At 33.0% G+C, this 24,494-nt stretch overlaps 1 protein-coding gene across 2 annotated transcripts; it reads left to right on the forward strand.

Annotated features, from left to right (window-relative positions):
• The first annotated feature begins 2,458 nt into the window (after positions 1-2,458).
• On the forward strand, positions 2,459-24,180 carry LOC132697040 (sodium/potassium/calcium exchanger 3-like). 2 transcript variants are annotated; one of them, XM_060662294.1, is made up of 9 exons: positions 2,459-2,653; positions 8,709-8,814; positions 16,094-16,169; positions 18,274-18,508; positions 18,568-18,738; positions 21,298-21,694; positions 21,891-22,097; positions 22,153-22,254; positions 23,703-24,180. In XM_060662294.1, the coding sequence occupies exons 2-9, from the start codon at positions 8,751-8,753 to the stop codon at positions 24,014-24,016; spliced, it is 1,566 nt and encodes a 521-aa protein (XP_060518277.1). In that variant the 5' UTR covers positions 2,459-2,653; positions 8,709-8,750; the 3' UTR covers positions 24,017-24,180. The 2 variants fall into 2 exon arrangements, with proteins under 2 accessions (XP_060518277.1, XP_060518278.1); XM_060662295.1 differs by lacking the exon at positions 2,459-2,653 and adding an exon at positions 4,717-4,797.
• The last annotated feature ends 314 nt before the right edge of the window (positions 24,181-24,494 follow it).

Consider the following 24,494-nt stretch of genomic DNA (forward strand, 5'->3'; position numbering starts at 1 on the left):
CTGCAAAATCCCAAACGACCCGCATCACATCTGGAATTCCTCAAGGGTCCCATTTGGGACCATTGTTATTTTCACTGTTTATCGCAGATGTCAGTAAATGTTTTCTTTTTGCTAAATCAGCATCATACGCAGATGATCAGAAATCATACGGGCCCGTGAAAAGCCTTAACGACTGTCATAAGTTTCAAGAAGATCTTGATCGTTTTTATGAATACTGTGTAAAAAATCATCTATTTTTAAATATTGATAAATGTAAGTTCAGCAGGCGGATAAATGATATAAACTTTGACTACACATTCAATGGTGTAAAAATAAAAAAAGTAGAGCAGATTAGGGATCTTGGAATAACTATAGATGTAAAATTAAGTTTTGATATCCACATTGAGAATATAGTAAAAAAAGCTTATAAAAATTTAGGTTTTATATTAAAAGTTAGCAAGGAATTTCAGGATCACAAATCGCTTATTATTCTATACAATTCCTACGTTCGATCTCACCTTGACTATGGCGGTGTGATATGGAGTCCTCAGTATCATAAATATATAGACAGAATCGAGAGAATACAAAAAAAGTTTGTTTTCCATTTAAATTTTAGATTTAACCGTAACTTACTAACTCATTCGTATGAAGCTAGTGTTAATTTCTACCATATACTGAAGTTATCTCCAGTGCAATATTGTTGCATAATATTATTAACAGTAGGATTGACTGTCCTTTACTGTTGGAAAAACTATCCTTCAATGCCAGAGTCGTTATAACAAGAACTCCTTCGTTATTTTACGTGCCTAGATTTAATACAAACTTAGGTAACAATTCCCCAATATCTCTTTTACATAGACATTACAATAATTATTTTTCGCACATTGACATCTTTGCGTTATCACTTAATTCGTTTCGAAATCAAGCAATTAGGGTTTTTCTATAAATTTATTTTAATTTTTGATTTGTTTTCCTTATTTTTTTCACATTTGTTTTTTGTAATTCACGCACTTAATATACAGTGTTAGTTTTTGGTTTAGTTTGGTAAGTTTGATTGTTATTATTATTATTTTTTTTTGTCTTCTGCTTATCGTAGATATAGGTAGGTACGTACGTATATAAGTTTTACTTTGTTAATTAAATAATGGTATAATTGTTAGTGTGTCCTTGTAAATTGTGAAGTTAGTTCTTCATGTTAGGGCACCTTTGTAATAAATAAATAAATAAATAAATAAATAAATATCGAAAGAGTGCTACTATGATAAAAAAGTTGTAGTCTTTTTAAATCTTCAAGTACCGTCTCAAATCATTAAAAATAAAATACCATTTTCCTATTTTTTTTTTGAAATTAGAACCACTTATACATTCGGTTGCAGTCATAATTTTCAATATTTATTCAATATTTTCAATATTATTGTATAGTTATTTCTGAAGCAATTACACCATACCAGTAAATTAAAAAATATATAACATAAAACATATTCTCGAACTTACAGATCTTATTTCCCTTCTAGATCTATATCTATTTGAATAAATATTAATGAATAAAAAAAACGTTACAAAAGATTTTTATTAATAGATACACACAGATACATAAATAAATATAATTTTTTTAAGCAATAAATAATTCGACAATACCATCGATACATTCAGATAATAGTGACTTACGCAACGTACAATTCGTAAATTTTATAAAAACAATTGATAACTAAGTGTTTATCCAAATTTCTTTTATTTGTAAATATATGTTTTAATATTGAAAAAATTCGTCCAACATCTACAGAAGTTATAAAACAGTGTTTTAGATTTTGAAACAAGTGCAAATGCAACTGTCTTTCCCAATTGAATTGAAATTGGCTATAAATAATTAAGTGATTCCCCTTTTATATTAGGTGATTCCCCATTTTTTTGCATGAGAGTTTTGCTCTGCTCTTTACATTTTGTCTTTTTAGTTCAGATAGCATTATTAATTTTTATTATATTAATTTGAAATACTTTTACTGCATAGTTGTTTCTGAAACAATTATACATACCAGTAAAGTAAAAAATATATAACATTTGAATGAATATAAATTAAACAGCAAAAAAACGTAATAAAAGTTTTATATTCATAGATACGCATTTATTTTTATGAAGTCCTTAGTACTCTCTTCTGTAAACGGACAATTCCCATAAGCAGACAAAATAAGAGGAACCCTACATTAAAAGGGACGTAGCAATGAAATGCAATGAATTCTCTATTATTGAAAAACTTGGTCTTGTCCAAAACAACCAAAAATTTATAATTATTCATAAACAACGACTATCGGAAGATTTAATTCTATAAATTTTTATCGATTTCCCAAACCGCGTCGGCCATTTTGTTTCGAAATCGCTAGTCGACAATTAGAAAACTACCGTTATCGGTAGCTTGAGTATCGATCATCAGACGGATAAAATCCAATTAATCTCTCGGGTAAGACGCTAGTTTAATGTTATTTTTAGTAGTGTCTGCAACACATCAGCGCGGTAGTAAGCTGTTTCGCCGGCACCTCCGTAGATTTTGGACATTCGGGTAACTCGGCGCTCTTCCTAAATTCTAAACGGAGGCTCCGGACCTGGCTACTATAAATATTTGCAAAAAAGAGGCGTCGTTCATTTGAGTACAGAGATGGTATAACGGCCATTTAGAAAGGTAATTGTTAAAGAAAATTTTTAAAAGTCAGTTGATAGCTTAATTAAGTTTATTCTTTATGCAAAAATGAAAAGTCGATTAAGTAGAAAAATTCTTTAAAATGTACTTAGATACTTTAGGTCATCATTTAAAGCTGTTTTGTGAACCATATCTAAAAACGGAAATATTGAATACGGCGGAATATGGTGCAAATAAACATAAACAAAAAAAAATTGGCTCACTTTTGGCTTTACCGCACTGTCACGTTAAATGAGTGTTAAAATAATCTTTTACACTAAAAAATCTGTTGCAAATTTATTTTATACACTTCCACATAAACATTTATCATCCGGAATATTATTTACGCTATATCGATGAATAATGTAAGGCTCGTAACAAAAATTCCCAACGTTGTTTGTTATGTGGTTTTTTTTTGCAAAAAAAAATAGGCGATGTTTATTTGAGTGCAAAAACTGTAATATAAACCATGCCCTTTTTAAGGACAATATAGATTTTATTGTTTAACGGTGGAATATCAAAAACAAATAAAGAGTTTAAATTATTTTGTCAAAAATAATTTAAATGTATACCTACCTACTATTGCTTATAAAAATGTTCTATGGTTTTTTAAAATAAGAAAAGAATTATTTTTTTGGAAAATTATTTTTTCCGAAGAATATGATCACGTAAACGGATTTCTGAAAAAGGGATTTTTTTTGAAAAGTACTATACAAAAAAAAACGATCTCCTCCCGATTAAAAATAAATTAAATTTATCAATTAAAATTGTGTTTTCTAATTCTTCTTCTTCTTCTATATTAGGCACTTCTGTCTGTTTTACTTCAATGTAATTTTTATCTCTTGCTATCCTCACTATCCGTTGTTCAGACATCCTATCTATATTTCGATTCCATTCTTGCTTTCTGTTTCTTGTCTAGGTGTTAATGTTTTCAATTCCACATATGTGTCTTGTGTTTTCAGTTGTATCTCTATCCCAGAGTCTTTTCCTTGCTATTTTCGTTTCATTTGTTTGCAGGCATTTCTGAGTGTTAGATGTTTCCGATCTTGAACCGAGGAGGATTTTACTTGATGAAAATCCATTGATCAAAATAAATAAGAACTAAAAGTTCAGATTTTCACGAAATTTCGTAAAAAACTGAACATTTGATAAAGACACGGTGTTGTCGAAACAATTGTCATGTCATAATATATAATTTCGTGAAAATCTGATCTTTTAGTTTTTGTTTGTTTTGTTCTATGGGCTCAGTTAGCTCTGAATTTACTCTTGCTTCTATTTTATTTCTTTTGTATATATTTTCTATTAGACTGCCTCACTTTTGGCTTTATCGAACTGTCACGTCAAACGAGTTTTGAAATAATCTTTTCCACTAAAAAATCTTTTGCAAATCGACCGTTTGTCGTTCCAAATCCAGTTTCTATACTTTCACATTTACATTAATAATTAATTATAATTAATAATAACAAAAGTGACAAGTGTGTTGTGATTTTTTTAGTTGCAAAAAAAACAGGCGCTTTTCATTTGAGTGCAAAGACTGTTTAATATAGAATAACAGAACAATATAGATTTTATCGATACGACTATAACATTGTTTAAAAATGGAATATCAAAAACAAATAAACCAATTGATTTAATAGAATACGCTTATCACACATACTTTAAATTATTTTGTGAAATGTTTTTTAATATGCATTTTAAAGTATATTTACTACTATATCCTTAAATCGTCAATTATTATATTTATTTCTTACTTCAAGCTCAATATGCCGATGGTATATAAAACTATGAAAGAAATAGCGTGTCCCATATAAGACAGGTTCAGCTTTAAATTCACAGATGGCTCGGTTTACTTTAGGTAATTCAGTAAAAACAACATTTAAAATTTTCATCGTTTTCACATTCAAAAATTCTGGCGGCAGAATCGAACATTTCGCCTCGAAGTGCCGCCATTTTTGGATTGCGCGGGACTTTTTCGGTCTCGACAAAGTAACGTTCAACCCGAGTGGAGTGGTGGGGGTTTTTTATCAGAACCGTATCTGAAGCTAAACGGTATAAGAGGTAAAACTGAAAATGATGGCTCGTAATTGTCGTTTGTGTTGTGAGGTTAAGTTTCCGGCTGTGCTGTGCCTAGGTAGCGGTGATAATACGTAAGTAAGAAATTTAAGGCGGTACTAAGTGGTACTTAGGCGCAGTGCAGTTTCGGCACCTGCAACGACGTAACCTGCACTAACAAAAACTGTGTATTTCTGTGCAGGCAACAATTTTATGTTTGTTTTATGTACCTATATTGAACATTTTCGAAGATAAGAAATACTTTTTAAGAAATTTGCACAATTGAGTAGAAAACTTTTGTAAATGGATATTCATGTATTATGAAATTCATAGTTCTATATATACAGTAACAGAATAGAAACGACGTCAAGAGACATATTCCCTTGCGATAAATTGAACTTCGAAATAATACTTCTGTGTCATGATCGAATACTTCCCTTTATCATGAATATAATCAATAGCTGCATTATCAGATCCGTATTTCCTAAGACTGGGAAAATTTCTAAGGTCCTTACTCGACGAATTAAGACCTATAAGCATCTTACCCGTATTTTCAAAAGTTCTGGAAAAAATAATGAACCAACAAATTAAAGATCATTTAGAGAGTGATATGAGCAAAACGACTGAGCTTATTTTGTTGGGTTACTCAAAAGGCTTAATGTTACGTTAGATTAATCACATTTCATCTCGGTAGCAGGCTCTGGGCGGCCATGGCGACATTTTTTGTAAACAAATTTGTCTTAGACATAAATATGATTAATATTCCGTTAATTCCTAGAAACTGCTATACACAAAACTAATGTCGAATAATAATTAACGGTTTTAAATTGTTTTTAATTACATACAACAGATATAATGATTAAAATGCTCTAAGATATGCAGACATTGACTTCACAAGATTGGAAACTGTTTCCCTTTGAATTTCGTTCGGATTAAGTTGTTGAAGAGCCTGTCTGACACGTCGTTCCAAATCTTTTATTGTTCCAACTATAGTTTTATACACCCTTCCTTCAATAGCATCCCGTGGTGTCCAATTTTATGGACCTAGACGCCTCATTCATCGTTTTTCAAACATGACTGTAAGTTTTTACTCTATGTAAGTTGGTAGCAACGATGTAACTACGTAAAATATTCAGATATCTTTCCTCGTTCAAATCTCAACATCATCAAAAATCAAACAAAAAACACGTTGAAACCAAATGCATATTGGAATCGTTTTTCTTGTTTTCTAGGTTTTTGAAGTTACTCACCATAAATTCAAAACAAATTCAAAGTATCTGCGTTTGCATAATTATGTGCCATCTTGCTTCCTCAAACAAATGGTTTTAACTATGAAAATGCGATAGAATGATAAATACGAATGCATCTAGACATGTCAGTTATTTTTATTTATTGCTAATTGGGCTTTATCTGATGAACGCCCTATACGCGATAAGTTAATTCTCATACTATATTATGATGAAGCAATTTAATAGGGAACTACAAAGAAAATATATTGCATTTTGTTGCCAAATTTCTTCAAATGTATTTTTTATGGCCGAAAATGTTCAATAAATTTTACATAAAACAGTTGCAGAATGTTTCACAGAATCTGAAAATGTAATAATAATATACAGGATGTTCCATTTAAAAAACGAAAATTGATATAAAAAATCATTTTACATAGGTAGTTCATATTGTATCACATTTTTGGTTTTTACCTTAAGTGATTTTCTATAAAAGTCTAATAGGGCACTCACCGTGAAAGACCCTGTGTATGATACGATACAGTGTTAAATTCCAAACCCAATAAAACAAAAAATTATTTTTATATTATAATAATGTATTATAATAATAAATATTAACCACTTCAAATAAAAAACGTGTTTTTCCAAAGAACCCTTTTCCGCAAAAAAATGTAAAAGTTCCTTTTTTCAAAACCTACCGAAAATGTCGTATATTATGGAGAGAATTTTGAAAGTAATAAAAAGGCTGTTTGCTGAGTAAAAAAAATATGAAAACTTTGCTGAGTTTAAGAAAGCAGTTAACCAGTACGAAAATGAAAATATCCGATTGCTCCCAAATCCGTGCGGTGGCTCGGTATTGTGGGAAACGAAAATGTCGTGGAAAGTGACGCTTCCCGCACGCTAGATCGGTGGGTAATTGGGTATTTTACAGACGGGAGTAGAAAAAATATATTATACAATGTTTATTAAACAAAGTAATGATGAATGGTCACTCACTAGAGCTTCAGTTAGACATATTGCAAATATCGTTAGACACTAAAGATTAACAGCTACTAATATTTTTAATACGCCATTGGGAACGTTTATGAGTGTATATGGTTTTACGAGTTCTTTTTTTTTGTCTTTTCTAGTCGTGCAAAGTTCGTCGTACTTCGGGAAATCCTCCGGTTTATAAATATATTTTACTTATTCATTTACATTTTTACCTACCACGTTATCGCTTTACTCATCGGCATTGATTACAATCGATTTAATTACATTGGGGTAATAAAATAATCTCGGGAAATATCGGTAATTTCCCCTATCAATTTCAATTATTATTGCAAACAAATCATTTCGACATATAAACAGCGCAACAAAACACGTCGTTCATCTGTATCCTTCCGAGACCAAACAAAAGTGCGGCACCGCTGCGCTCGCAAGTCGGTCGGTCGGAAATGAAATCTGGAACGCTCAAACATATGTCATATAAAAACATATGAAAACATATTCGCATTTAATTTTACAAAAATGGCAAGTTAAGCGGCCTTATCGGATAATTTTAGATTATGTGATTGTGATGGTGTTTGTTGAAACGATATCGGAGCCAGGGAGATATCGCCTCAAGTGCTCCGCAGTCTGTGTCTCCCCAAAACACGGGAGGAACTTTGTTTTTTTGCGTCTAATTTTTTTTTCGCTGACCTCGCTTCATTTCTACGTACTTCAAAACGCAGCGGGTTCTGAGTTTTTGTAATGCGATGTATCGACAAGCACCAATGTTATCGCAGAATTTCTATTTCCGAACTTCTAAAAGTTGATTGAAATTTGATTAAAAAATTTAAATTAAATAACGAAGTCTCAGCCCACAGTTAAATCCATTTACTAAACTTCTTCGATATCCGCTTTCTTTTTAATGACCAGCAGTAATCTACCATCATTAAATCCAAAATATCTCCAACATCTTTTCATCTTTTCTACAATGTCGTTGTAATATGGATGTTTCTTCCTTGTTTTTGGGCTGTGCTTTTGGTTTACTGCTAACCGATAAACGTAAATACGAAATGCAAAAATAAACAAATATTACTATTATTATGACTCCAAAATCTCTGCAAGATAGAGGGGTTTTTATTTTTGGTTGTCGTCATAGGGGTCATTAGTGCGTTTTTTTGGCGCTGCTCTTTTCCAGTACATTAGTTTTTTAGTCCGGACAAACACAATGACACCCAAGACTCCTCCCGGTGGGAGTAGAACCCACAACCTCCGGCAAGAGCCAGCCCCGTTCCCCTTTCCGCGCATTTTAAATGAAATTATTCACATCAGTGGCGTCCGCGAGCTGGTAAAATTACTTCGCGCTAATGACTTTTCGATTTAAAAAAAAAAACAGATTCAATTTTGACAGATTAACTATGTAATAATAAAAATAATGGTAATAATAATAATAAATATAATAATTATTAATAATAACAAGGATGATAATAATGTCGACGTAGTAATTGTGGTTAAACATTTTTAATATATAATGGCGTATAAAAAATAATATAAAAAAATATAATAAACAATAAATAAATATTAATAAAATTAATATAAAAAGCTAATATTATTTTAAAAAATTGAAAAATACTCAGGAAAATTATTAATTATTATTTGTGTATTAGTAAAAACTAGTTGGTGAAAGTGGTCACGAGTTCCGGGAAGTTGATAATTACCGGATCGATCGCCGGAGCCTAATAAAACTTTCATCACTTTGACGTTATTGATGATTTCCGCCGACGAAATTGCGATTTTTTCCAATGTCGTTTCAGATTTGGACGTCGCGACGCCGGACGCCGGCACGCAGTGATACGATGAAGCGAGGGATTATAGTGTTCCTGCTTTACTTCGTACTCTCCACGGGACTACGTTTACCAGGTAAAAAGGGGGGGGGGAGGTTAAGGAGAAAAACTATCACAATTCATAATAATAAATATAGTAAATAGAGAAATAAATAATATTTATTCGGAGAAAATTAATTACAGGAAATATATTTGTATGAATGCTCTCACCATTAGAAAAGTTTTGAAATTGAAGCTATTTTTGTTACTTCCGGAAATATGGCGGAAAATCGGTAAATAGATTCTCATTGGAACTTTTTATATCTTATGGCCAGGTCAAAAATCTACTACTACATAGTAACAATATATTACATGCTATTTTACTATATTTCTACATAGTATCATTACTAATATATAAAATATTAAATATAATAATAATAAAGTATCAGTCGCTACAGTCGTCACCTAGTTCAATGATCAACTCCGCTATTAATCGTTTTCGATAAATATTTTTTTCGTTTATTACTCGTTTTTCACAGCTTGGTCAGCTTTGTACTGATATTTTTGGCTACCATGTCTTGTTTTTATTGCTGCCCCTGTTTTTATTGCTGATCCGTTTTTTTATTTGCTGAGGTAGTTCGTCTTCTGCCATCTTCACGTTATCTTCAAATTCTGCGTTGTTTTCCTTGTCTTCTTCTAACACGGTAACATCTGCTTCATTCCACGGTTTCCACATTTTAAAGTGTTGGAAAACAGGAAGAAGAATAAATATTTATCTCTATTCTTATGACGTACCTTTATCTATATTATTAGAATTCATTTGTCTTTTGATGTTAAACAAAGAAAAATAAACTGATCAGGACCTAATAAAAGGGAACATATATTTTTTTTATCAAAGCGATGTTGGCTAAACTTAAAAAGAAGCCAGAAGATGAAACCAATATAAATATAAGCCGTGTCACCCTCCATAGTACTGCAAAATAGACAAATGGCAAGTAGTAATGGAATCACACAGATTACTTACTTGGAGATTTAATTACCTACCACTAATTAAAAGATATTGTTTAGGCAAAATAACCATAATTTACCTCCAAACTGTCAGACGAATGTACCTTCAAATAAACGAAAAGGTATCACCATAATACACGCTGGATCAGAAGACGTATTTGTCCCATAGTGCTTGCTGTTGTCTGCCGAACTTTTTGAAAATTGATTTGAAAACAATCTTTTAAAAAATATTCCCAACAACAGTGTTATTGTCATGGATAAAGCAGCCTCATCAAGTTAGATATCATCAATATTAGAAAATAATGTTTATTTTCAATTCAGTTATAAAAAAACTTTTGGCTAAACAAGCAGGGCATACTGTTTTACGTCTTTCTCCAAAAATTCAGTACGGCATATTATAAAAATTCAGGACTTCTACATTTCTATACAAAAGAACATAAATGCTATTATAAATAATACAAATAAACAAAAAAATGATATTATTACCAAATACTAATACCAATACTATAAAGATTGAGACAGATTATACTCAAATATTTATTAATGACCCTGTATGATTCAAAAAAATTTTATTAACTCTTATTAGAAAAAAAAAATGAAAAAATTTTCCTCGAGCTCTGGTACTTGGCGGCTTTCTTAAAAGTTTGAGATGGCGGCCATCTTAGCAATCCGACAAAATTACCTGTCAATTTAGACAAAAAAAAATGACAAGCGACCACTTCTTGAGTACGTTTACGTACGTATATGTTGGAAAAAAAATACTTTCTTTCATTCACTTTGATTGATAATTGAATTAGCCGATAAGGAGTTACGCATTAAAAATTTGTAATTCCGATAATGCTGACATTGAATAGCTTTCGCGTCTGACTCGTAACGTTCACAAGTACTTTGTTTGTAAACATTTTAATATTGCTTTGAAATACCTAAAGAATACTTTATATTTTATATAATTATATAACGAAACTCTTAATTTTATTTACTTCTATTTGTTATTGTTAAGTTTATTTCAATTGGTTAATTAATAAAAATGATTTTGACTTGGGTGTGACGTTTGCTAATAGATGTCCTTGGATAAGCAATTCTAATAATTTTTGATGACGTCAATAAGAGTTTTTTTCTAAATATACAAGCCGTAAGTAAATAAAGTTATGGTAGTTTGACGTAGTGTTCTTGTTTTGATTTAATCGATTTGTGCTGATAAAAAAGTCATCGATCATAATAATCGTCAAAAAATGGAAAATTCCTCGCTAATCCAGCAGAAGATTCTATTATCATAACAGGTGTTTTTTTTGCAATTGTTGTTTCCTTTATTCCCTCTGCGCTTGTTGTTTTAAAAAAAAACTTGCTGCGAACCATCCTGTTCGCTTTCTCGGAGCTTAACTCAAAACTAGCTCACATTCTACTTTATATTATCGTTAAGGAATCGGAACCTCCTGAATCTAATAGTCGAAAACCTGAACGCATTGCTCTAGAATCTCTAAAATTTAATCCCGACATAGTTTCTTAACCAAGGTGGTCAGTTTTATTAGTATCGTCATCTGAAAAAAGATCTTACGTCATCTTAAACCTTTTAGATGTTGTTAGCACCATTGGTTTTCCAACGCGTGGTCGAGCAAAATATCCAGCTTCTATATTTAAATCGTTTACAGGGAAAACCGATTGTTTCGTATTTAATTAGTTTTACGGCATCGAATGATTAAAAACCAGCAGATTAGTTCCACAAAATATTCTGGTCCGATACAAGTTTTCATCTGTCAGCAACCTAGGGAGTTTAAAAAAAGTGATTTTGGCTTGCTTCCGTGGCAATTCAGCACTGGTGTTTGGAAACTTCTTTAGTTTAAAACTCATACTTTACCGCCATATTGGATGGTTATACTTTCGCAAATCAAGTTAAAGTCTGTTCATAGATATAAGAAAGTGACTAACTGATACGAATTAAGGAAAGACCCGGGCAAGCTGTAAGAATGAAATATGGCCAAACAGGTCCGTACTTTGCTTAGAATTTAATTATTTGGGGTTTTGTTAGGAAAGATACTAAGAAATATTTATTTATTTATGTATGTATTTGTGTTTAAATCTAAAATAAAATTACAAATTATTTTTATTACCTACTTAAATTAATTAAAATTATTCACATAATATATCCGTATCACTATCGCTGTCATCGCCTGTTCTAAATATTATTTGTTCTATATTATTTGCAATACGGATATACGATTGTTCTGCTTTTTCTATATGTTTAGCAGAATTTGCCCAACTTTGTGGAAGGATGTTAAAAATTTCGGTTTCTATAAGTTTGAGGACATTCGAGTTAGCACGGGGAAAAACATTGTTAAGACGAGTGGCAGATTTCAGTTGGCGCCAAACATGTTCAATGGGGTTAAATAACGGGTGGTAAAATTTCAAGGGCCGATGTTGATTTTGAATAAAACACAAACTATTTAGGAAATTATTGTAATTTTATTTTATTATGATATATTGGTATTACTCAATTATGTATGGAATAAAATATCGGCCAAATGGGCGCCGCGACCACGGCGGCACACCTCCATCCGATGGTCCAAATTTTCGATGACCCTGAGGCATAATGGAGGTTCTATGCCGTTAATGTGCCGAATTATCTCATCCTCTAGCTCTTGAATTGTTGCTGGCTTATAGACGTACACCTTTTCTTTCAAATAACCCCAAAGAAAAAAGTCCAACGGTGTCAAATCACATGGTCTTGGCGGCCAATTGACATCGCCATTATGTGAGATAACACGACCATTGAATTTGTTGCGCAAAAGAGCCATTGTTTCGTTAGCTGTGTGGCAAGTGGCACCGTCCTGCTGAAACCACTCATCTCACGATAGCGAACACCATTCACAGTAACTGCCTGACCGGCCTCATTTTGGAAAAAATACGGCCCGATGATGCCGCCAGCCCATAAACCGCACCAAACAGTCACTCTTTGGGGGTGCATTGGTTTTTCGACAATCACTCTTGGATTCTCATTCGCCCAAATGCGGCAATTCTGTTTATTGACGAATCCACTGAGGTGAAAATGTGCCTCATCACTGAAGATGATTTTCTTCGAAAATTGATCATCCACTGTTGCCATTTCTTGCCACCATTCTGCCCATTCACGACGTTTGGAATGGTCAAGAGGCTTTAGTTCTTGAGCCAATTGCACCTTGTAAGCGTGTAAATGCAAGTCTTTATGCATAATGTTTATCAACGACGAGCGTGAGAGGTGCAATTGTTGGGCACGACGACGAGTTGAGGTGGACGGCTCTTCAGCCACACTATCGCGAACAGCAGCAATATTTTCTGCAGTACGAGCTGTACGAGCATGCACTGGTGTTCTCACATCTTCTACAGACCCGGTTTGCTCGAATTTTTTCACGATTTTTGCGATTGTACGCACATTTGGACGATCAAATTGACCAAAAAAATCACGAAGTGCACGATATGCATTTTGATTTGAACGCCCATTTTCATAATAAGTCTGGATAACTTTAACACGTTGTTGGATTGTGTATCTCTCCATGGTTCAAATTGAGTAAGTCTGAAATAGAGAAATGTCAAATAAAATTCGGAAAAAAACTTGGCGCTTAGGTGTGGTTCACATTCAACATCGGCCCTTACAATTTAACCACCCGTTATACAGTGGTAAGGTGGAAGCTTTAAAACTGTATGCCCTAGATATTTTGCATAGTTATCACATACATTACACATACCTACTTCTGTTTAATATTCTTTATTTTGGAATACTACTTAGTTTAAGTTTATTAGTAATCATTCTTATTTCGAGTGTGTGTTGAATCGTGTGCGAATTATGCAAAATATGTGCGAGTCTAGTCTATCTCAGGAGATGCTCCCGCCTAAATGTAGAAAACACTATTCTATTGAGACTAAGGAAGTTATAAACAATGTTTATCTGACTCTCATTGAACGTGGTGCCAGCAAGCAAGCATCTTTAGAAAAAACGGCCACATTGATGAAAATTCCAACATGAACTGTATGGAAAATTGTGAATAATACCATTTCGGCGAGGAAAAAAAGAAGCGATGCTGACATTTTCTCGAGTGTAGATGAAAGTGATCAAGATATAATAATAATTATTATTCGTTAATAAAATATTCAACGTTATCGCGCAACCTTGGTCTTATTCTGTATAAATAATGTGTACATACATTTACAGTTAGTATATCAAACTATGCAATGGTAAATCATAGTGGCAGCCCTTGTCATAGCCACCTTACAGTAACTGAACTTGTATGGCAACACGAAACATTTCAAAAAGTAAAAATATTAGGCATACACGATCTTATATAAAATTTAACTAATTTTAAATGTTAAATATGACAAAATTATAAATATTGGTAGTTTCCATTAACCAAACCAAAAATGTTTTTTGGCAGTTTTTTCTAATTTCATTTTTAATCTTATTTTTCGCGTGCCCTGTTTTGATATATATCGAAATTTATTATGAAATCCGTTATTGAGTCCTTTGTCTACAACAAAAGCTACTCAAGTGAAACAGTAAATGCTTCCGAATGAAGAAACGTCATAGAAGTAAAAAATGAAGTAATATACTAGGTGTTCCATTTAAAATAAGGAAGTTGGAATTCTCCGACGAAAAATTAAACACCCCGTATATACCAAATTAAAATAAATTAATAGGTTTGTTATAACTCATCCCCTATGGTTTACGAGATAATGCAGTGTCCCTCGGGCCACCCTATACACTACACCTCCCTAAGCTCCTTGTTTTCTGAAAAACAGAAAAATATTGAAGTTTGCGTTATACCGGAAGTGACGTTTCCTTTTGCACTCCGCCTGCATTTCGAGAGACGTTGCGACTTTTTTTTCCCTAGTTATTCGATAAAATATAAATAGACTGAAGTGGTTACAAGGCGGTGGAGGCCTTATCGAACTCAAGGCTCCCGTTCAATTTGTTTAAACGCCTTTAATTGATTCGCATCAAACGTCCTCGTACATTGATAACGAAATTAATTGCTTTCGTTTCTGAAAAGTTTTGCATTGCTCCGACGCACAGTATTATTTTGGGCCAAAATACGATACACTGAAAACATTTATTTTAAAAACTTTTTTAAAAATTTGAAATAAATAATACTAACTATTTATAATACATTGTATTTTGCTTACACTTTTATATGTTCAAAAAGAATTGCGATTTTCAAGTTGTATTTGTATCAAAAAGTATGTATTTATTCATCAAAATGTAATTTTGTCCCCTCCAAACAATTCCTCCACGTTTTTTCCAATCCTGGAAGCACTTACTGGTCTAGCATTGAATTATTCATGGCCCAATAATATGATATCCGCAAATTCCCACATAACATTTATTTTTTGAGGATATTGAGTACGTCTTGGCTCCAATACAGACAGTTTTGAACATTTTAAACACTATACGGTCTGGAAGGAAACTCATAGGAGAATAAAGGTCAGTTCCTTCGGAAATTTCTATTCAAATTTGTTGTGACGCTACTGATTTCACTGTTGCAACGAAAATTTCACCGCAGACTAAGGAGACGATGCACTACTCAATCAGTTTGACAGATGCGCCTCGGCTTATATAGGGTGTCCCAAATAGGTCACTTATTGGCAACTGAAACTTTGCGCAGACTGTTTCCCGCATAATGCCACTTAAATATAGTTATTGTTACTTTAATAACGTATAACAATCCGAAATAAAAATATTGTTACTGTCATGTATAGGGGAGCCAATATTTTCAAAATTTCCCATGTTCACCCGGTATATGTATATAGGTGCTTTAAGTATTTTAAAAACTGTTCAATCTCTTTTTCATTTCTATTAAACTAAAAAGTAGCTATTCGTTGGTGTTGATAAATAAAACCGTTGTTATTTATTAAATTTATTATTATTCCTTCCAGAACATTTAATGATAAGGTGCTTTTTTGGGCTCCCCGGTATACTAACGAATCTATAATCCCAAAATATTAACAAATAAGCTAAAATATATAAACTCGCACAATACTTTCGACTGATACCAGCGTGCAAGGTCGGTGTATCCGAAATGGCCCAGAAAATTTTCCAAATTCGCACGCCCGTAATAAAAATGATCGCGAGAGCAAACAGGCTTAGCCTCCTTTACGACCGTCCAAAAATTGTCATTTTTTGATTTATGTACTGTGTTATTTTTTATCGTTTTATGGTTTGTCTAGTCGGAAATTCGTTTGACTCAAAAACACTTCGAAAATTTTATTAAATGAACGTTTTCGGTGTTCGAGCGAAACCGACTTTGATTGAGGGCGTTGTAACTGCCATTAATGCAATTATTATAATATCTAATTCCCTTTTAATACCCGGAATTAACAATTTAAACGTCGTGTTTTCCCAGGTCTTATTGACAGCGCCAGACGGAATGATATCGCTCAAAAAAACATCAAAAGCGACACGGATTATGTGATAAGGAGGTAAGACGCGTTTATTTTGCCATTTCATTAAAAAAAATATGTCGCCGTCCAACAGTATTTAGATAGTTCGATGTACTCCCACGAGACGAGACTAAAGGCGAAACGAATAACCTTCAGTCCTTTTTGAAAAAATTAGCCTTTTGGAATTGTCAAACATTTCATTTTAACGTCTTCCCTTTTTTCTTGAAGGTTTCACTTAAAAATCTTACATTTAGCTTTGGTTTTAAACCATTAAAACCATTTAAACCATTTTACAAATTTCATCATCTTTTTTTACATTTTTTAAAAATTTAATTTGAAAATATTACATTTAAATTATAAGGCAATTTGATTTTTTTACATTCAAAACGTTTTTCAAAGATTTAATTATATAATCTTACTTTTAGATGTGCCACAATTCCACAAGACGCTTTTCAAAGATTTTAATCTAAAATTATACCGTTATTGTTTTTTTACATCTTTTAACAATTTAAAAATTTTAAAATCTCTCACTTGAACGTAACTAGACTGTATTAACTAACACTTTTTTCAAAGATTTAATTAGAACATCGTACATTTAAATTATCAAATTTCAAAGATTTATTTTTTTTTTACGTCTTTTAAAGATTTAATTTTTAAATCTTTCACTTGGCTATGACTTAAACACATTAACTAACACTTTTTTCAAAGATTTAATTTAAAAACTTTACACTTAAATTATGTTCGTATTTGATTTTTTCACATTCATAACATTTTTCAAAAATTTAATTAAGTAATCTTATTTTTTGAATATAACATACAAGACGCTTTTCCAATATTTAAATTCATGACATGAATATATTAACGAACATTTTTTTAGAAATGTATATTTATATGTAGAATATTATTCAAAGATTTAATTAAATATCATTTTTGGAATGTAAGAGTGTCGCGGGGATTTAAAAGATCCCTTACGACACTTTTCAAAGATTTATATTTAAAATCTTCCTTTTGCCCCTTTTTTGCGTCTCTTAAATATTTAACTTTAAAATCATACACTTATCTATGACTCGGCTATATTAACTTACATTTTTTTCAAAGATTTAATTTAAAAATCTTACATTTGATTCATGGGACTAATGGATGATGCGTTTTTGACATTAGTAATATCATTTTTCGAAAATTTAATTGCTTTGAGTCTCTATAAGACTATTTGACTGTGAGTTTTACAACTGCTGTACTAAGACGAGTAGTTGCCAAACTTTGGCTTTAACGATTTAATTTTTGGATTCACTTATCTAACAATTTTTTTTCAATTTTTTTTTTTAATTTAATTTGAGGTTAATTGATAATCCGTTTTCCACATTAGTCATTTTTCAAAGATATAATTTAAAAAATTTGATTTTTAAAGATTACATAAGACGCTTTTCACCGATTTAAACATAAAATTTTACCTTTGATGTTCTCTAAGATTTAGTTTTAACATCTTACTCCTAAGTTATGACTTTGATATTGGCTAGAACTTTTTTCAACAATTTCATCTTATAATTTTACATTTCAATTATAAGGTCACCTGATAGTGTGTTTATCGCTTGGTTACTTCATTTTTCAAAGATGTAATTAAAAAAAAAACTTACTTTGAGACTCTGTTATACTATTGGATTCTGCTTTTTAAACATGACATAAGACTATTTAATGGCCGTTTTTTACAATAGTTAATACATCTTTCTAAGACTTATTTAAAAAAAATATTACTTCCAGACTCTGTCCGTTTTAAACATTACATAAGACGCTTTTCACAGATTTATATTGTTTGCTGTTTTTCAAAAAAAAAAAAAATTAAAACCTTAGTCTTAGTATTTAAATTAAAGATGTATTAGACAGATTTTCCATTCCAAGTTTGTAAGACTATTGTACTATGCTTTAAAAATATTAAGACGCTTCCGTCTTACATCTGGATTATCAGACTGTTTATTGGGTGATTTTCCACGTTAGTTAAGACATTTTTAAAATATTCAATTTAAAAAGTAAAATAAAAAGGGTTGGACACTTGGACTATGACTTTCATATTGCCTAAGACTTTTTTCGACGATTGCGATCTAAAATTCTCCATTCGGACCGATAAATTCTTCATTCTTCGCTTTAGATCTCTGTCGTCGTCTTCTCGCCTGTCTGAAGATACCGCCGACAACGAGACTTGCGGCGGCGACGACGACGACGACGACTTCCCCAGCTTCCTCACCAACGACCAGGTCAAGCAAGGGGGCATAGTTCTGTGTTTCGTGGTGGCCATATACTGTTTCTCGCTATTGGCCGTGGTCTGCGATAAATACTTCTTGCCGTCCATCGAGCGACTCTGCGAAGTGATGGATCTCTCCGCCGTGAGTCTTTTGCAAGTTAACGCTCGGTCCTTTAGACGTTGATGTCCTCACGTTTCTAGGACGTAGCGGCGGCGACGTTCATGTCGGTGGCGACCTCTTGCCCCGAATTGTTCACCAACATCATCGCGACGTTCGTCACCGGGTCCGAGTTGGGTATCGGCACGATAGTCGGCTCTTCCATGTTTAATTCACTGGGTGTCGCGTCGGTTGGCTCGCTGGCCGCTTCCGTCGTAAGTAGAATGTTAACGGATAAGTAGATGAATTACGCCAGTTCACCGCCCTCCGTCCCTTGGGGCAAATTAGGAATCTGTAATCTTATTATTCAAGGGATCCAGAATACCCCTAAGAAACCCTTAAAATTTCAAAACATCCTTACGAAAATAGGAAATTTCGAAATGACCGCGAAGATTTATGTAGTTATTGAGCATTTTCGGAAAGGGAACGACTTGAAAAAGGTTCAAAATAAAACCAAAGCATATTTTCTTTCTTCTTTCTCTGGCTCTGACTCTAAAGCTACATGAGCTACACATTTATATTTTGCTTTATTATTTTTTAATCTTTTATTTCCTTTAGAGGTTGGATTCTTGGTAGTCTGTTATTGTTACATTGCAGGAACAAGAAAACAAACACACAATGCAATACAAGTGCAAAACAACTTTTTCGTTCAAATGATACACTGTTTACAATTTTAAATATCTAATTACACAACAATCATTTAATGTTATTGGGTAAATGAAACCATGCATAAATAGCAATGTGCTATATATAAACGTTTATATTTTCTTGCGCCGGGTCTATTGAGCGGATCTACATAAAATCAAATGATGGTGAGGGTTACAAACCTCTTAGAGATTCGCACGTTACTTTCCTTACAGAGTGTAAGTCAACTGTCTGTGTGATAGTGCCACAAGTTGACAGATGTTTCTGTGTGGTTGATTTTTAATATTACACACCTAACACTTGACTCTTCTGGCTGTAGTTTTGCCAATGCAGTATTGGAGGGTTTGGAATTTAATCGGAATATTAACGAGCCGACTAGGATTGCCACGAATTCACATACATTAATGGATTATATTTTAATCTTTAATCAATCACCAGTTTGTTTTTTGCGACACTCAAATTCTGTATTTATCAACCGCACCTACTTTTAAAGTTATTAGAAGTTTTAAAGAAATTAGTATTGATCAATTGGACAGTGATTTCAAATTTATTCAATAAATCTACGATATCAACAATCCAGAAGAGAAAGTACAATAGAATATAGATTATAGAAAATAACAAATAAATATGCACCACGGGTTGCCCATGGCATCAAGGAAATTATGAAGGATAGGGAGAGTAATTTAAAGAAATACAAAAAAAACTCCTGTCATCCTGGACTAATTTCAAAGGACTTAAAAGCCAAGTTCATTATGTCATCGAACATGGAAAAAGAGCATACTTAAAATTACATAAATTAAGTCAGATTTAAGAATTCAATTTTTGTGATAGTGAAATTCTAAATATAATTACACATATTAAGTTTGCGTTCTGGCAGTTTAATTACAGAAATTTACGGAATTCTTGCCTTTGGATAATGGTATACGAACTAATCACAGAATTAGCCCCGTTTTAAAACTTGATAATTGGCTCAACATGAATATCACCGATTGAAAAATTCTTCTTTTTTATGCCAAATAGTTGAGCTTAACAATCTAAAGGTAAGTATTGTAACCAATAGTTAAAAAGTCAATTAAAGGAACATGTGTTTATGCTAACATGTTTTGCCTAGTCTAGTACCTTATAGATCAACAAATTAATATTTAATACTTTGCCTAAACTTTGGCGAAAGGAAATGTTGGTTCCTTTATTAATAATAGACTTTTCTATTTATTTTCTTTCTTTTATTTTCTTTTCTTTTCTAAATTTCTAAGGTTCTTCCATAACCTAAATCAAAAAGTATCGCAATAATTGACGAATTAGGACCTATAAGTATCTTACCCGTATTTTCAAAATTTCTTCAAAAAATTATAAACCAACAAACTAAAGATCATTTAGATATTAACCAGTTACTTCTCTCCTCGCAGTCAGCACTATTAAATATAACAAACAACATATAATAAAACGACTGCGTTTTCGACAAAATCATGGAGTTCTACTGTCTATACTGCACTATTTGGGTTTTTCAAGTGCTGGAGTCTCCTTCATGCTTAGCCACTCTACTGGCCGCTTTCAGTTTGTTGCAACATCTAAATGAGAGCCAACTAATGTTACTATTCCGTGTGGAGTACCCCAAGGCTGGCTATTAGGCCCTCTCCTTTTTAATATCTAATATCAATTTAAGTAGTTGTTTGCAGGACTGCAAAATTCATTCTATGCTGATGATACCCAATTATATTTTTCATTTTTTTCGGGAGTGCTTGTTTTCAGGCTCCCTCCATATTTTTTATGAAAAAATGAAATACCCAACTGATTGTCCACGCTTTGAATCTTTGATATAGGGGTCTTATAATCAATCTATTAGCCAAAGTAGATTTCTATTAATAAGGTATTGTACAATTTTTTTTATGTATACATGTTAATGAATTGATGTATGCAGTATGTATGTTAAGATATAAGTAGCTATGAAATTATTGACTGGGGTTTAATATTTTTTTAAATTGTTTCTCAGTTCCTTTTTTTCGCGCTGTGCTTTTGGTTTACTGTTAAAATAAACAAACACTATTATTAATATTTTTTAAATTTACTTGGCAAATTGGTGATTCGTTATTTATTATTCATAACTTATTTATTTATTTTATGTATTTTAGCCGATCCAGCTGGATTGGTGGCCCGTAACCCGTGACGTCTGCGTCTACATGCTGTCTATTACGCTCTTAATCGTTATCGTCTGGGACGGTTTCATTTTCTGGTACGAAGGTCTCGCACTGTTCATCGCCTACTTCGTCTACTTCGCCATCATGTTCCAAAACCCCCGCATATCGCGTTGGGTGCGTAACATCGCAGCCAAGTACCAGGCAAAGAAGGTGGACGACGTGGTGGACGTAAAGTACGCCCACGAGCAGAGGACGCTGTCCAACGACCAAGTGCGTGTGTCTGTGCTGTCCGCTTACGGTAGCTATGTCAAAGAAGTAAGGGAGGCGGGGTACGAGAACACGGAGGCATACAAGAGGGGCGTGCAAGCTGAGAAAGAATACCAGGAGCGAGGTGCGTAAGTTTAGAAGGGAAATTTTTGGAATAAGTAGTATAGAAAGGTGGTTCTGAGTATCATCTCAACCACTTACGTTTCAAGGTCATTGCTGAAGAGATAACCCGAAGCGAAGAATTCCAAATGAAGATACTTTACCAAATAACCAAAATTAACCGCGGAAAATTCGAAATTAGCGGATAATTGTTATTTCAGAAAACAAAAAGAGTCCTTTCGCGATACCGGCCGGAGGATTCTGGACGAAGTTTTGCTTCTTCTACACGTGGCCGATAAAGATGGTGCTCAGGTGTACGATTCCCAACCCCAAAATCCACCCGAAACTGTTCCCGCTCTCTTTCATCATCTGCATCTTCTGGATCGGCGGCAATTCGTACATGGTGTCGTGGATGATCACCCTTATCGGTAAACCACCACCTCCAATACGTCGAACGTAGGTTTTGAGTGGGTGATATTGCAGGAACCGCTCTGAATATCCCGTCGACTGTTCAAGGGCTGACGTTTTCAGCTGCAGGAAGCTCGCTGCCTGAGTCGCTGTCGATCGCGATCATGTCCAGGAGAGGTATGGTTTAGTTCGAAATAGAACTTTGAACTGAAAAGATTCACTAGTTGGCACATAAGTAGTGCTCACCATACGGTTAACTGAAGACGCAGTAATTATTATTTCATTACTCATTCAATCAAGATAGCTTAAAAAATATTCTACTAAACAAAAGTAACCAAAACTAAACAAATTCAAACTTACGAAAAGTAATCATAATCGTCAGACAATAATTATTATTAATTAATAATTAATTATTAACTTAATATTATACGTAACTGTGTCGTTTAAAACTAGTGACTGTTTAAGAAGCGTTTTATAGGTATAGTTACGTTGAAATAAAAGATTTAAAATATATAAAAATAAACGAAAAACGAAACATTCTACTAACCAAAACTAAACAAATTCGAACTTGACAAAAGTAATGAAAATCTTCAGATAGTAATTTTTATTTGTCCATTTAACCTATATTTAAAGTTAACAGAATCGTTTAAAACTAGTTTAAGGAGCCTTTTATAAGTATTGTTACTTTGAAATTTAAGATTTAGAAAATATAAACATAAATGAAAAAACAAACATGCTGCTAAGCAAAACTAATGAATTCGAACTTGCCAAAAATAATCATATTCCTCGAATAGCAATTATTATTTGTCTGCTTAATATAATTATAAAATTAAATGTGTCGTTTAGAACTAATAACTGTTTAAGATGCGTTTTATAAGTATAGTATCGTTTAAATTAAAGATTGACATTTTTATTTTTATTTTACGGCAGTCTAAAAGTAAAAGGTATAATTCGAACCACACTATACGCCGCGCATACGGCAAAATCGGCAATTTACAGCGACAAAAACATTTTCATGACTTTAGTTTGAGATCCGTTTGGTTGGCAACTGTAATTAGATTTGAGATTAAGACTTGGCAGTGTGGAATTTTTTAAAAACCTTTGCCTAACATACCGAATCCCGAAGAAAATTTTCGATAATTTTTGGAACAATCGGAAGAAGACCAACAAATACACAAACAAAAAAAACAACAGTTTTCGATGTGATAAAAGTAACGAATGTGTACTAAAAGTAGAGATTTTCACGAACTTATACATTTTCACATGACAATTGTTTCGACAACACCGTGTCTTTATCAAATGTGTACGTCTTCTTCAAACGAAAAACTGTTGTTTTTCACGAACCTTTCTTCAGTTTGGTGGGTTTGTCTAAGTCATATTAAAAGTTTAGACACAAACACTATTACCACTTTTTTTAGCCTCTGGGCACTTTTTATACCCTCAGTTTGATCGTTGGTGCAAGTAACTCAATATTGATGGTACTGCGATGAAGATTGCTCGTAAAAGTTAACTATAAGCAGTTATTGCTGCCTTGCACTTCAATTTCTAAGAAGACATTTTTTGTAATTTTAATTCTAAGTTGTGCATATTTTGCATCAAGTCGATACTTAACACATCTTTCGTAGGCGAAGGTAAGATGGGAGTGTCCAACTCTCTGGGAGCCAATTCCATGAACATCCTCTTCTCGCTGGGCATGCCGTGGTTCTTCAAGACCATCCTCAAAGGTACCAACAACGACGCTTTCATCGAAATCCATTCGGGGTCCATAGTGTACACGATCATGGCCCTGATCGTGGTAGCCCTTATCCTATACGCCACCCTATTCTTCAACAACTTCAGACTGGCCAGGAAGACAGGTTACGTGCTAGTCACAGTTTACGCCATTTGTATAGTGCTCGCGTGCTTGAACGAGATGGTCTTCTTTCCTCCCAAGTGCTGATGCGCGAACGTTACAGGCCGGAATTTGATTTGTGAGAACAGTTCGTCGAACGTTCGTGTTTTCGCGTGCTACCGCTCAGTCTTCCGTACGCTTCCGTACATTTTCGGGACAAATGTGATATTTTTCCTATACTCGTTGTAAATACTTCCGTTTTAGAATATATGCCGTTGTTTACTTTTAATGTTTTTTTTTTCGGGATAAACTTAAATAAGTTCGGCAATTTTTTTTATCGGCGTCTAAAAGGGAAAGAATATTTGGGTCGAGGCAAAACAAATTAATCTCACTTCAAAAAAGTGCTTAATAAATATTTTGCATCGTGTACTCGGTTGATACGCTTTCAATTATTAAAATAAACCATTACAACTCCAATGTCCATCCAAATATTGCACATAATATATATGTTAGTTAAATTACTAAACTAGTTTCCCACTGTTTAGATAAAGGTCATTGTAAAACCAGTTGCGAAAATATCAAACCC

Source organism: Cylas formicarius, unplaced genomic scaffold (genome assembly GCF_029955315.1).
Source record: "Cylas formicarius isolate icCylForm1 unplaced genomic scaffold, icCylForm1.1 PGA_scaffold_1__22_contigs__length_36826433, whole genome shotgun sequence".
In the NCBI taxonomy this organism is placed as follows: domain Eukaryota; kingdom Metazoa; phylum Arthropoda; class Insecta; order Coleoptera; family Brentidae; genus Cylas; species Cylas formicarius.

Excerpts from the sequence above, each read along its gene's own strand:
- LOC132697040 (XM_060662294.1), top strand. The coding sequence starts at position 8,751 with ATGAAGCGAGGGATTATAGTGTTCCTGCTTTACTTCGTACTCTCCACG. Across the intron at positions 21,695-21,890 it reads GAAAGAATACCAGGAGCGAG|AAAACAAAAAGAGTCCTTTC; the intron begins GTGCGTAAGTTT and ends TTGTTATTTCAG. Across the intron at positions 22,255-23,702 it reads CGCGATCATGTCCAGGAGAG|GCGAAGGTAAGATGGGAGTG; the intron begins GTATGGTTTAGT and ends CATCTTTCGTAG.